The following is a 13,152-nucleotide window of genomic DNA, read 5'->3' as shown; positions in this document are numbered from 1 at the left end:
TGATGCATGTGCAGTCATTACTCAGTTCCTGATGACTATTCTTGGTCACTGTGGGCATCTAACCAAGTGTGTGATTTTATATGGAGCTGGCTGTATGGTTCGCCTTGGGAGGCACCAGTCTTCAAGGCCCTGTGGTGTTTTTAAGGCACCTCAAGGCCAGGTGTGCTACCCATGGACTGGCACAATAAAACCCACTTCAGACTGTGAGCAAACTGTCAATATTTATCTCAGGGTCTTGATCCTATGTCCCTCCCGTTCCTGCCCCCTATATCCAGTTGCTATCCTTGGACTTCACGTTTTACCCTCAGCCTGCACAGTTGCTACCTCCCTAACGTTTCATGTTCCCTTGCACCAGATTTGACTCTCTTTCTGGATCCTGAATCTATGCAGTAGCTCTGCCTGGGTCAGTGAATGTGTATGTGTGGGGGTACCCAGATGGAGATGCTGTTCTTTGTTTATTTGAAGGTACCTACCATCTCACCATTGAAGACACATTGCTTTAGTCCGAGATATAGAGCGTGGGATGGTAATAGTTTCTATTTGGAGAAGAGACAGGGTTTCATGGTGAAATCATTTGGGAAACACTGGGTTAAACAAGGTTAAACAGGTTTTCTCTTACCCCAAGTCTTCCCTGAGCTGTTGAGGTGCTAATATTCATTGGTGAACCTCCAAGAAAGAAAGTATGCAGCAGTTATGTAATCACCAACTCCTTTTTTTTTGAAGGAGCAGTGCTTGGGACAGGAAAATATTGCTAGGGTAGGCATTGACTTTTTCTTATAATCTCTTTTTCTTGGTGTCATCTTCCTAAATTAAAGTACTTCTGGAAGGAAATTTTTATTAAGTCACTATCACTTTAGTGAGAATCAGCCCAATTCACTTCCAAGTACTTCAGGATTTTCCTGTACAAAGATTCTTCCTATCGTGTCTTCCTTTCTGTCTTCTCCCAACTGTCCTCGGGCTTGGCCTGGCAGATTCTGTAGAAGAGGTAGATTGGAAGGGACTGGTGTGGGAGACTTGGCTCCTGAAACTCCTCACCTCAACAGCCTTCCACTTTATTCCTTATTTTGTTTCTTCCTCAATTATCTAAATTCTGATTTTCTGCCCATCTCTTAGTGTGTCCTCCAGCCAATCCAGTGTAATGCAAGGATGGGTTCCTCCGCTTTCCACCTGGCTTCATCTTCCCTCATCCTCTTCTTTCTCAGGTCAGTTTGACTAGTCATTGATTTGAGTTAGATTAAGATAATCGAATATTCGTGATGCAGGGGGTCCTGATCTATTATTCTGCTTCATTATTCAGGAGAAAGAATAAGGGGTTAAATGCCACGTTAGTGGGTCCTGACTCCCAGGCCTCTCCCTGCACTAAGCTTCCCCCTAGATTGTATGAATTGTGTCTTTTTAGTTAGCAAGCATTGCACCTTGGATAAACCTCATTTGCTATGAGACTGCCACTGAGCAAAGCTACTCATGTCTTTTTATTCTGTATTTTTTATGCTTTTACATCTTGCTGACCCAGAGAGACTGTCCTTCCTAAGGCGAGTTTATTCCTAGAGATAGCAAACAACTCAACTAGCCTACAAATGTGCCGTTCATATACAAACCAACCAGTCCAGAGCCCATAACCCCAACCACCTTCTGTATCACGCTCTCACACTCGCGGCCACTATCCACGTGTCCTAATACACCAGGGCCAGGTACCAGGCAACTAGGGACAGCCCCTGTGCCCCCAAGCCTGCTGAAATTATTCAAACTAGCCAATCCTATGCCTGCTTACCCTGCCTCATGGAGTCTTTCCCTTAGAAACCACAATAAAGGCTCTTGGCACAGTTTCCCTGTCTCCTTCTGCCTGATGACTAACCCTGGTGCTTCTCTGTGTGGGCCCCCCCACCCCCAACATGGTGTAGCATGCCACTCCTCTCGGGATGTGTAAGTATAACAAAATGTCTCTTCAATGGCAGTTGTTTACCGGTCTGTTGGTTCTACCATGTCTAAATAATAATTAAACCTTTGTTATGAAACAGGGCTTGCTTGGTCCCAGGGAGCTGTCTGCATTTTTGGAAGGCACAGAAACTCTCCAAGCTTCGGGCAGATGGAGGCCCTGCAAAAGGATCTCCTGGTGGCAGAAAGTTGTTGTGTGAGTACAGCCTGATGTTTTCATCCTTGGGGACTGATTCCCTGGGGGAGGTCCTGTCATCACCACGCCTCGCCCCAGAGGCCCTCTCTTCCTTGTGTCAAACACTGGCAAAGCCACAGTCCTTTTCTCTTGTTCCCTTTCATACAAGCCAGGCAAGCCGGGATTTTCAAAGGGAAATTGACTTCAAAAATAAAGGAAATCAAAAGGAAAATACACTAAAAGGGAGGGAAAAACCCCCACCAAATGCACTAATACACATGAACAAAAAAACAAAGATTAAAAATTTTTTTTAAAAAGGAGGAAAATCGAAAATCAAGTAAACCTAAGAACGGCCAACTTCAAAGCTCTGGGCTGCGGCCACCCTGGCTGTGTTCCAATGCGATCCTTTTAGTCTGCAGCAAGATGAGCTGTTTCTTGGTGACAGTGAATCCTCCCCTTCCACAAGTGCCTCGTGCTCCAGCCCTCCTCCCCCAACCCCACTACATTATTGATTAAAAAAAACAGCCTCATTATGGGGTCCATTTGGCAGTAACTTCTCCCTCTTTGAATAGAGTCCAAGGCAAACCAATGCTACACTCGAATATTTCTCTGGAAGATAACTATTCTATCCAGGCTGTACCCTGAATTAGCTCTCAGGCCACACCCCTTCCTGTGGTCCCCAGGACCCCAGGACCCTAGGACCCTCCAGGCTTAACCCGCCTCTGGCCCCTCCTCCCTGTCTACCAGCTCACTGTGGCTCCTGGTTCTTTAGCGTTGCTCATTTGTAGGCCTTCTCTTCTTGGGCGCTTGGACATGACAACTCAGCTCTTGCCAGTCTACTTCTGGCCTGTGACCTTGACACTCTGGAAGATCCTGCCATAAAAAAAATGCCCCCAAGCTCCAGTCCAGGCCTCTAGGACACTATTGAATAGAGCCCTGAGCTCCTGATTATCTGGAAGGGACATTGTAAGAAACTATGTTATTAAAAGGTATTTGCTAAGTCTCTTGCATAGCAAACAAACACCACCACTGCAGTAAAAAAAAAAAATTAAAATCAATAAGTTAAAAAAGTAGAAAGGGTAGAAGACCCATGCAAAGGCAAAACAACAAGGCTCTTTGAGGTTATGTAACCATATGAATAACTATAACAGATAATGTCTCTTCTATTGGACAAATGTTTATGGAGCACCAACAGTCTGTTAGGTGCCACGAGTTCTAGGCATTGGGATTGTATCAGTAGATAAAACAGACAAAAATCTCCATCCTCATAGAGTTTATATTCTTAAGGGAAGGGGAGAGACTGACACTAAACATAATGAATACGCCATTCAAACAAGGGAAGGTGGGTTTGTCCAGAGGAAAAGAGCAGAGTCCCTCCCTGGAACGTGAGTCTGAGGGGCGGACAGCCATGTGCCCAGGCCACTGCAGTCGAGCCTGGTTTTGGACTCCAAAGGAGCAGCAGACTGTTTCTGCAGAAGTTTTCCTGGAACATGTGACCTTTGCTTTCACCCAGATTTTATTCCAAGTGTACTCTCTTACCCTGAGAGGCGGGAGAATGCCTGAGGCTTCAGTGACACAGCATCTGGCAACAGGGCGAATTCCGGGCTTGTTGGAGGAGCACTGCCCCATGGGGGCCTCTGGCTCTTGACAGGCCGAGCTGGAATGTTGTCATGTCTGGCCAGTGTGTGAGCAGCTTCTGTCTACACCGACACAATGCTTGTGTCTATAGTACCTCCATACATGGAGCAAACACGGACCCAATGACTATTTTATATGCAGCTGCGTCTTTCAGAGGCAGAACGTCAGGAGGGCTTGAGAAGTTTTAAGTGAGGCTGAAAGAAGTCAGCTGCCTGGAGCAAAAGGAGCAAAAGGAACAGCTTAAAGGGAGCTGCTGCTTGGGAGGGGGGACGTGGGGGCGGTGACTGTGACCATAGACATTGCCACCTTCATGAGCTAAAGAACCACTGGCGTAAAAATTAGAACCCAGTAGGACCCGTTAGAGTAGATGATGCATAGACCATTCATTCCTTTATTTAGCAATTTAATTAATTGATTTCTGCATGATAATCTGCCAGCAACTAGGAACAGAGATGAATACAGTCTTGTTTCTGCCTTCAAGCAGGTTGCAGTTTTGAGCAGTGCTGTTCAGTGAACCTTCCTGGGGCACTGGAAATGTTCTGTCATTCTACAGTACCTATGTGTGGCTACTGAGCACTATATATGTGGCTATTGCAGCAGGCACTCAATTTTAATTTTTTTAATTTTAATTAATTCAAATTTAAATTTAGCTGAGCCTTGAAAAATAAGACTAAATAACTGAGCCAACTGAGCCTTGAAAAATAAGATTAGAAATAGTTATTTGACACAAGCATGGTCTACCAGTAGGCAAATGGGTTTTCTACACTTTTCTAGTGCATGTGAAGTTCTTCATGATACCATGCCTTTGGAGAGATGATTGTCTCATCCTCCGGGCTTCCTCAGGTTATTCTTGCTCTCCTCACTCTCATTTTTTTTTTCTCTAGAGATATGGAGAGGAAGTCTGTTTAGCCAGCAACAACACAGCCCTTATTTATATGTAGTAAACATCTTCATCCATTCATCCACCTACCCACATACACAACCCTTCTCTGATTCAACTTCCTCCTCTAAAGAGCTGAGATGGAGGAGCATTGACAAGTGAAAGGCCGCTACAGGATCAGCATGAGATTTTAGACACATGTACACACACCCTTTAAGAGACAATGCCTCAGGAGGTCCCTGGGAAATGAAAGTTCTGCTCCCAAAAGGCAGCAGTTACTGCTAATGGGAATGATGAGGCCATAGAAGTGGATGTCAATTACACTGATGACTGGATGAATTTTTCAAGAGTCAGGCAAGTTGTAGTAAAGGAAACCATTAGCAATAACACCAACAAAGATGGATGTCTGCCTAAAGAACTCTCATCATTGTCATCCTGTGCACCCTTGTTCCTAACTTGAAGATGGCTCTGCTCCATCACTGGCCAGGAGCTGAGCTGTCTTTGTGGGCCACGCCTGGGGTTCATGTACTTCCTCTCCAGAAAAACCAGCCAAGGAAATAACCATGATTTTGCTTCAACTATTGTATCCATGAACCCCATCCTACCGTGAGTTGGCAGCTGAGGGATTTCCTATCCATTTAGTAAAACATTTGAGAGGAAAAGGGGTGTATAAAGGTCATCTCCATAATTTAAGACATTTTCCCACTTAAGTACATACATGTGCACACATTCACGCATGCTCACAGACACGGAGCTTGAATGCTGTGGGCTGTTAAAGGGTTGCTTCTCTCAGCTATGGCTTTTTCTCTCCTTTCACTACATTTTGCTGACAAAATGTGGATAATCGAGAAAGAAGAGTTAAGTGGTCTGGTGTTGGGGAATAGAGTGTGAGGGAAGCTATTATGCCAACAGAATGTTGAGAGTCTTCTAATTTTTAGCCAATTGTTTAAAAGACGACAGACGGTAATGTTTACGAGATGTATAATTCAAGGCAAATCTGTCCAGATAGAAAAGAGAAAGCATTTTTAACTTGGCTAACAAATGTTGAGCTGCATTCAGATAAATAAAACCAACAAAACCCAAGGCACATAATTGCAACATTGCAGAGATGGAAAACAGTCTTATTAAAAAAACAAACAAAAAAAAGAATTACATTTACTTGAATAAGGAGTTGGGATTTTTCTACCCTTTGCTGCTGGTCAGTTGTATTATCAGTCACAGGTAAAGGCAGGATATGTCCCCACATCTTGCATATTTGACATTTGTTTACACTTTCCAAGGTCACGCTGCATGCTAGTTTTTCAGTTCTTCCAACTTTTTGTTTTGAGCCAAATACCATGATCTTTGTTTCATTAATATTAAAGAGTAATTTAGATTGTGCCAGATGATCTTAAAGCGCATTTAAATCAGCCTGAAGATAATATTAAGCTTTCTTCCAGCATAATCTACCACCATAAATGATAGTGTCATCTGCATGTAAATGATGGGCTGAATATGATAATGAATAGCAGAGATTATCAATATAGAATGACAACTGCATTTGATTTCAGATAAATCTTTCAAGGCTCCATTATTCTGTTTTCACAGTGAAAGATGCATTGTTTTTGTCCAAATTCTCTAAAGAAAACACAAAATGTTTTCATGAAATGAATCTTGTATTGTGTTAGAAAGAAGGTGGGGGGGGCATGTCCTCAAATTTTGCACGTACTGTTTTGCAAATACAATAATTAGAGTTCACACAGATCATTACTTTATTGGATTGAGCAAATGTCTCTTGGCAATTGCTGCGGCTTTTCCTTTTCCCCCTCCTCCTCCTCCTCCTCCTCCTCCTCCTCCTCCCGATGACAATCAACACTATACTGTTTAACTCGAGACTGGCTTGTACCCTTAGCTAAATGCCATAGGCCTGGGGGATTCCTGCCCATGCTGTATTCTAGGGAACATCCTTTCACACTCTAAAAACATTTACTTTTAATAAGTCACATCTTCCTATTTTATTGACCTAAAACTTACTGGTATCTCTTGTTTGACTAAAATACAACCTTCCGATCACTATGTATCAAATATGATTTGTAGAATTAAATTAAGGATCTATATTCCTTCCCTAAGAGAAGGGACTATTTTTAAACTCAAAGGGGGAAAAAAAAACCATATTGAGGAAAAATGAAGAAATAGACAAAGAGAAAAAAGTCCATGCCAATAAACATGTGTTGACCTTTGTGCTGGTGAAGATAGAGGCCTATGGCTGCAACCACAGTCATAATTCATTTTCTTAATGGTTTCTGGGAAAAGTTAAGCAAAATACTGATTATTCTTTTCCTCCCATCTCTCTTTTTTTCTTTTGATCTTAGTGTGGTCTCTAAACCACATTCAGGAGTTCTGGGAGGTGCTCTTGAGGTTTTAAAGCTGGTAAAGAAGGTGAAGTTTGCCCCTGGGCTGGGAAGGAATTTTCCACTTTTCAGATTCGGCAGAACTAGTCACTGTTCTGGGTCCAGGGAGATGGACTCTTGAAGAAACAAACCATGGAACACGTCAGTAAGCTTCCTTTGGGAAATTGCATATGTGTTTTATTGAGATATAATTGACATATAACCTTGTATTAGTTTTAGGCGTATAAAATATGTATATATTGCAAAATGATTGCCACAGTTAAGTTAACATCATTACCTCACATAGTTAAAAACATTTTTTTTTCTTGTAAGGAGAACTCTTAAGATCTATTCTCTTAGCAACTTTCAAATACGAGATTTGACCTGTGTACACATTTGTGACACTTTCACAAATTCTTCGCCATATGGGCCTGCAGTAAGGCTGCTTGAGCATCCTCGTGACATGGCAGCTGGCCTCCCCTGGAGTGACTGATCCAGGAGAGAGAACAGGGAGCAAGCCACTTGTGCCCTTGTATCCTAATCTCAGATGTCTTATACCATCACTTCCACCACATCCTATTTGTGAGAAGTAAGTCAATAAATACAGCCCACAAGTAAGGGGAGGGGAATTAGATCCCACCTTTAAAGAGAGGGAACAAAATTCATGGGTGTATTTTTAAACCATCACAATCGGTGTTGGAGATTAGTGACTTTTCTCATTTTCTTCGTCTTTCTCCCAGACAGAGGCCTTAGACCTGGATTCCAGAGATGCATCATGAAGCCAAATGCACAGCTGGCAAAGACAGTGCCCCCTGGGCCAACTCGCTTACTTCCTCCTCTTCCTTTCATTCTGGTCCATCCCTCATTTGCCCCGGCACCCTCACAGTCACCTGTCCAGCTTCTGCTCTCTCTTGACAGGCCTTGGTGTGGATTGTCAGTCCTTGTCCAGTGTGGTTCTGCTGCTGGGGGAGGACATAGGGGCTAAGGCATGGTTTGGACCAGGAGAGAGGAGGAGGAAAGGGAAAAGAGGCCGTCCATAGGGTCTGGTCCCACAGTCAGCCCTTTCTCTCTGTGAATCATAATTTCCTGGGAGCACATCTCCTATTATGCTAATGGAGTATTTGTCTTGTTGCCAGACTTGAATGACGTACAAGGTCTGGCTCTGAGCTCTTGGAAATTGGAGTTAGAGCAAGAGGGAAGGATCTTGTCTACCACATTTAGAACCTGGATTTTAAATTAATTATACATAATCAGCATAATTTAATTACACTTAGGACAGAAGTTTTCAAAGTGTGTTCTAAGGAACCTAAGATTCTGTGTACATCTTTATGAAATTTTGCAAATGCTCTAATTAAAAGTTTAATATACCACATGCCTTTAATTATAAACAAATAATATATACCAACTTATAACAATCAGCACATTAGCTTGTGCCTGCCAACCTAACTTTGTGTGTATGAGCCCAGCAATTGAAATAAAGCTTTTCCTGCTATCACTATTAACTGGAAAGTGTCTTGAGTTTGCAAAGCAAACTTTTTTTCAAAAACTGTTACTATTGGCTGCTACTCACCTGTGGGAATCAGACTTTCCTTCCTCTTATATAATCAAAACAAAATCCTAAACAATTGGATGCTTAGGCTGATAAGACTTCAATCTACCTCCTTAACTCCCCATTTTAAACTGTGTGTCACAAAGATTTTCCATTATTTCCTTGATTAACTTCTAATAAATGAAAGTTATGAATTAAAGCCCATAAACTATGTTCCATAATAATTTGTCAATTTTAATCTGTTTTATACATTAACGTATCAGGATGCTTGCTGTTGCAAATTACAGAAAGCCCCAGCTCAGAATGGCTTAAGCAATAAGAGGATTTGTCTTCTTACATTGAAAGAAATTTCAGGGTCAGTCAATTTGATGGCTCAGCAACCTTGCAGAGGACACAGGTTCTGCCCCTTTTCTGTTTTGCTTTCCTCAGGGTGTTGTCTTTGGGTTAACTCCCCTTCAGATAGCAAGATGGTTGCCATAGTTCCAAGCATCCCATGCCCACATGGAGATATGCAGTGGGGGGAAAAGGGCCAAGTGTCTCTTCTTAGAAGCAAGTAGTTTTTTCCAGAAGCCCCAGGACAGGCATCCGCTGGCGTTTCATTGCTCAGAACGTGTCTACACCAGTCATGGCAAGGAGAAGGCCCACCATAAGTGGCCTTTCATGAATCATGGCGGGGAGACATGGACCCGAACAAAATCTGACTTCAGCTAGCCTGAACGTAGGCGAGAAGGACTGTTGGAACTCTACAAAAAGTGTCTGCTAGAATTTGGGTTCCTTATACAAGTCATTTGATAAAACCATTTTGCTACTAAAAATGTTTTTTAATAAAATTTTGTGAAACTATAATGACAAAAAGAAAGAATCCCATATTGTGGCTATCTAGGGGTGATAGGTGAAAGGGTAAAGGAGGACAAGGAAGCTTTCAGAGGCGACAGATACATTGATAATCTTGATGGTGGTGAAAGTTTCACAAGTGTGTAATATGTCAAATCTCATCATCACATTTACACTTTAAGTATGCGCAATTTTCTGTGCCTCAATTCTATGTAGATAGAGCTGTAAAGAAAGAAACAGAAAGAGATTGAACCTTTTCAACTGAAAAGTTTTAACATGGGAATACTAATCATCTTTCTCTAGGGTAATTTTTCTTTATAACTTTACAGCTATTTTTGCAGGTTTATGTTTCCACACTAACCCCCTACATCGTGTCAGTAGGTCCTTTCTATTTATCAGACACTTGGGTGTACTGAGGCTTCTAGAGGCATAGGCTGGTGAAGATGTAAAAGTTGTCTTTTCTCTTTTACTTGGTTCCACTTGCAGCTCCTGGTCGTTTCACGGATTCCAACTCTGGAGCCTGCATTCAGGCCAGGAGCCTCTCCCTGCACCTGCCGTAGGCTCCTCTCTAGCCGCCTTCTCTCCTTGCTTGTGTCCTGGAAGCTTCATCAAAGTGAGTGGCAGCTGTGCGCCTGGAGAAGGTAAGCACGAGTTCAGGTGGTGAGGAGGAGATTGGCTCCCTCCGGCACACACAGACCAAATGTCTTAGCTGGAGCGAAGCATGAAAGAGAAGTCATAGCAGGGAGGGGTGAAACTAAAGGCAGCCAGCAGAGAGAAGGGGCTGTCACTGCTCGTCGAGGTTCCCTGAAATGGAAGGTTTGTGGAAGTGAGGTCCCAAAGCCCTCTTTCCTTCTTCGTGTCTTTGCCTGCCTACATTTTCCATTAACAGATGTTGCTGTGACATTTGTGGTAATGATGGCTCAGAACCCCAGAAACAATCCTGCTCATTGCAGACCCCAGAGATGCCTGGCTTAGAGTGTGAGGATAGAGGGAAGGCTTATCAGTTGATACCTTAACAGTTGGAAGACATTGGTGTTCAAGGAGATGAAAAATTCCCACTAGAATCACTCCTTCCATTGAACATGACTCTAATGGTATTAATGCATTGAAAATATTTGCTGGATTTTATAGAGCAGCTATTAATAGTCAGGCACTGACTGGGTATTTTATATACATTATCTAAATCCATGCAATAACCCTTCAAGGAAGTTATTGTGATCCACTTTCTACACATGAGAAAACTGAAGCTCAAAGAAGCAGAATGACTTCCCCAAGACCATTACACTGATCAAGGAGAGCTGCTTGGACTTGAACCTGTGTATGTTTAGCTTTAGACCTAGTTCTTCTTCTGCCCTAGCAGACCACCTGCCCATTCTCTGGGCCACATTTTCTTAGACACAGTCCGCCTATCTCACATCTCTTCTTTCTGTGCCCTACTCCGACTTTTTATGCCCCTACATCCCAGTCTCCTAGCAGGTTGTCAAAATGACATTAGCTGATAAAGAATCGAGATATTAGCAGTCTCATTTTCAGAACAGAAACGAAAAGATCAAAAAGCAGTCCGAGCACCAGGGAATGAATCAAGGAGACTGGCGGGGTCAATAGCACAGACCGCTTTCCAAATCTTCTTTTCCGATCTTGGTAGATATTGTCAGCTGCCAAGCTCTTTCTCAAAGAAGCCCTAAACAATGTCACGGTCAAGGAGACAATTCTGAGGTGGGAGGGGCGTGCATGAGCTCCAGAGCAGGACACCTCAGGGTTTCATTGGTGGGTGCCGATGGCAGGGGCCTCCCCTCTGTCCATGAGCCACACAGGTCCACCCCTGAGGGGCCTGTGGCATTAATTTGTTTCCTTTCCCTGGTATGCCAGGGACTCACTGTCCTCTCATCAAAAGCAAGGGGCGAGGGAGTACAGAACAGAGAAACAGGAGGAAATGAAAGCTCTTTGAAAGGGTGGAGGAAATCCTAGCATAAACAAGAGAGGGGAGAAAAAGCTGCTGGAGAGTAAGCAAAAGAAGTCTGTGTCTGTAGCCCCTGGACCAGCAGAAAGCTGATTTGTTTTCTATAAAAAGAGATGTGTCATTTTCCCCCTCTTTCTTGGCAAATAATGACAAAGAAGAATGGTTGTGGAGTTTACTGAAATGGAATAGTCTGCAGAGATATTCCGCGTGAATCAAATGTGCTCTCAGATATCTTATCATGTTCCCCACCAACTTGTTTTTATTTCAAAATTGCCTACAACAGGTGCCGTCGTCTGGGCAAAGTATAAAATGGTACCTTGCAACAGCTGTGCATAGAGCTTGCATAGAAATAGTAAAGAAAGGTTACACAACATGACTGGTCTCATATGGCTCGGAGCAGCTCTAGAATTTAAAACATTTCCTTGTCCTCGAGTTAAATTGGGCCCCTGTGATATATGTTCTGTAACTTAATATGAAAAACTCCTGATGGATGGGTAGATATGATGGCTGCCAAAGCTGCCCGTAGGCACCTGCAAGGAACGCATGCACCCTGAACGGACCCAGCTCTGCAAACATAAGCCTCTCTGAAGTGCTGTTTGCTCAGTGTGTGCAAGTGGGCTCTCCCTGACATGTGGGAAAGACTCTGTGCTTTCATGCAGATGTCACCTACACCCAAGACACTTCTCAAGCTACAGCCCAAGTAGAATCAACTGTCGTTTATGACATTTCCAGCACCCCAGTTCCCATTCTTTCTCGCCAACTCAAGCACTTATGAATGCTGTTGACAGTGGTACCGTTAAACCTGTTCTAATCCTTAAACTTCAGTTCTGTATTTGTAACCGTCTAAGAGAGCCACCACCTGCAGTTGACGATGGTACCTTATGAGCCAGGACTGCAGCTGAGAACTACTGGTTTAGAGGGCTTTCATAATTTGACAAATTATATCAGAGCCATACAGAACATACTTCATTTACCCCCCCACGTATTTTTCCACATGTGATTTGAAATGGAACAGAATGCTCTCAGGGGGCAGAAGTCCAACCATGTGCATTCAGTCAGGATTCTGAGTAGCATGCAACAGAAAGAGATGCTGGTGGGTTGAAGCAGGAAAGGAACATGTAGCATTTAGCTCGCAGAGTACTTGCTGAGGCTCTGCAGCAGGGCCTGCACACTGGGAACAATGTCCCTAGTCATGCTGCAGAGCTTGTCTGGCGAGGCTGCTGATGCTGCAGAGCTCTAGGTGCTCTAGCGGGTCCCACACACACCACGAGCACTAGCACTGCCAGCCCAGCAGCTCCATCTCTCCGAAAACCCTGCCACTGTCACACACAGGCATATGAACCCTGGGCCTATGCAGTAGCCCCAGGTGATGGACCAAGTAAGTGGCGGGCATGGGTTGGAATCCCAGAACAGGTTTTGGAGTTGATGTATTATGAGGGAAATCAGTAGATAATCATCATTGTGACATTTCGCTAGACGGTGGGCAGGGCCACCATGTTTCTTGTTCACATCTCTGTCCCTAAGCCCTAGCGTATTACCTGGCACTTAGAAAGGGCTCAATAAGCATTTGTTGAAATGAATTAAAATTGAATTTTAAATTTAGAAGAACCCTTTCCAAGGGCTGACTGCCAGTTACTATTACAAATTAGTTCTACTAAATCAAAGTAAATTAGAAAGGCAATAAAAAATAGACTCTCCAAGCCTCGTGGTCATGTGCACTCACCTACCACAGCATTGGCCGTAGGCCTACAGGTTACTGGTCGGCTTGTTTGTTTGTTTTTATGCTCGGTGGCAGCTTTACTTTTTCTAGTA

At 43.4% G+C, this 13,152-nt stretch overlaps 1 protein-coding gene across 4 annotated transcripts in view; it reads left to right on the top strand.

The window, feature by feature from the left end:
* The first annotated feature begins 1,120 nt into the window (after window positions 1-1,120).
* The window catches only part of LOC109381996 (uncharacterized), a 213,148-nt gene continuing 201,116 nt past the window's right edge, over window positions 1,121-13,152 (top strand). For 3 of the 4 annotated variants that reach the window (XM_019641154.1, XM_019641153.1, XM_019641152.1), the window contains exons 1-3: window positions 1,121-1,202; window positions 2,019-2,131; window positions 9,867-10,021. In XM_019641154.1, coding sequence (XP_019496699.1) covers window positions 1,139-1,202; window positions 2,019-2,131; window positions 9,867-10,021 — 332 coding nt within the window. In that variant the 5' untranslated portion in view covers window positions 1,121-1,138. Of the gene's footprint in view, window positions 1,203-1,830; window positions 1,924-2,018; window positions 2,132-9,866; window positions 10,022-13,152 lie in introns of those variants that run through there. The other variant, XM_019641155.1, reaches the window with a different exon arrangement.

The sequence above is a fragment of the Hipposideros armiger genome, unplaced genomic scaffold (assembly GCF_001890085.2).
Source record: "Hipposideros armiger isolate ML-2016 unplaced genomic scaffold, ASM189008v1 scaffold_58, whole genome shotgun sequence".
Classification (NCBI taxonomy): domain Eukaryota; kingdom Metazoa; phylum Chordata; class Mammalia; order Chiroptera; family Hipposideridae; genus Hipposideros; species Hipposideros armiger.
This window is presented reverse-complemented; position numbering and strand designations above follow the sequence as displayed.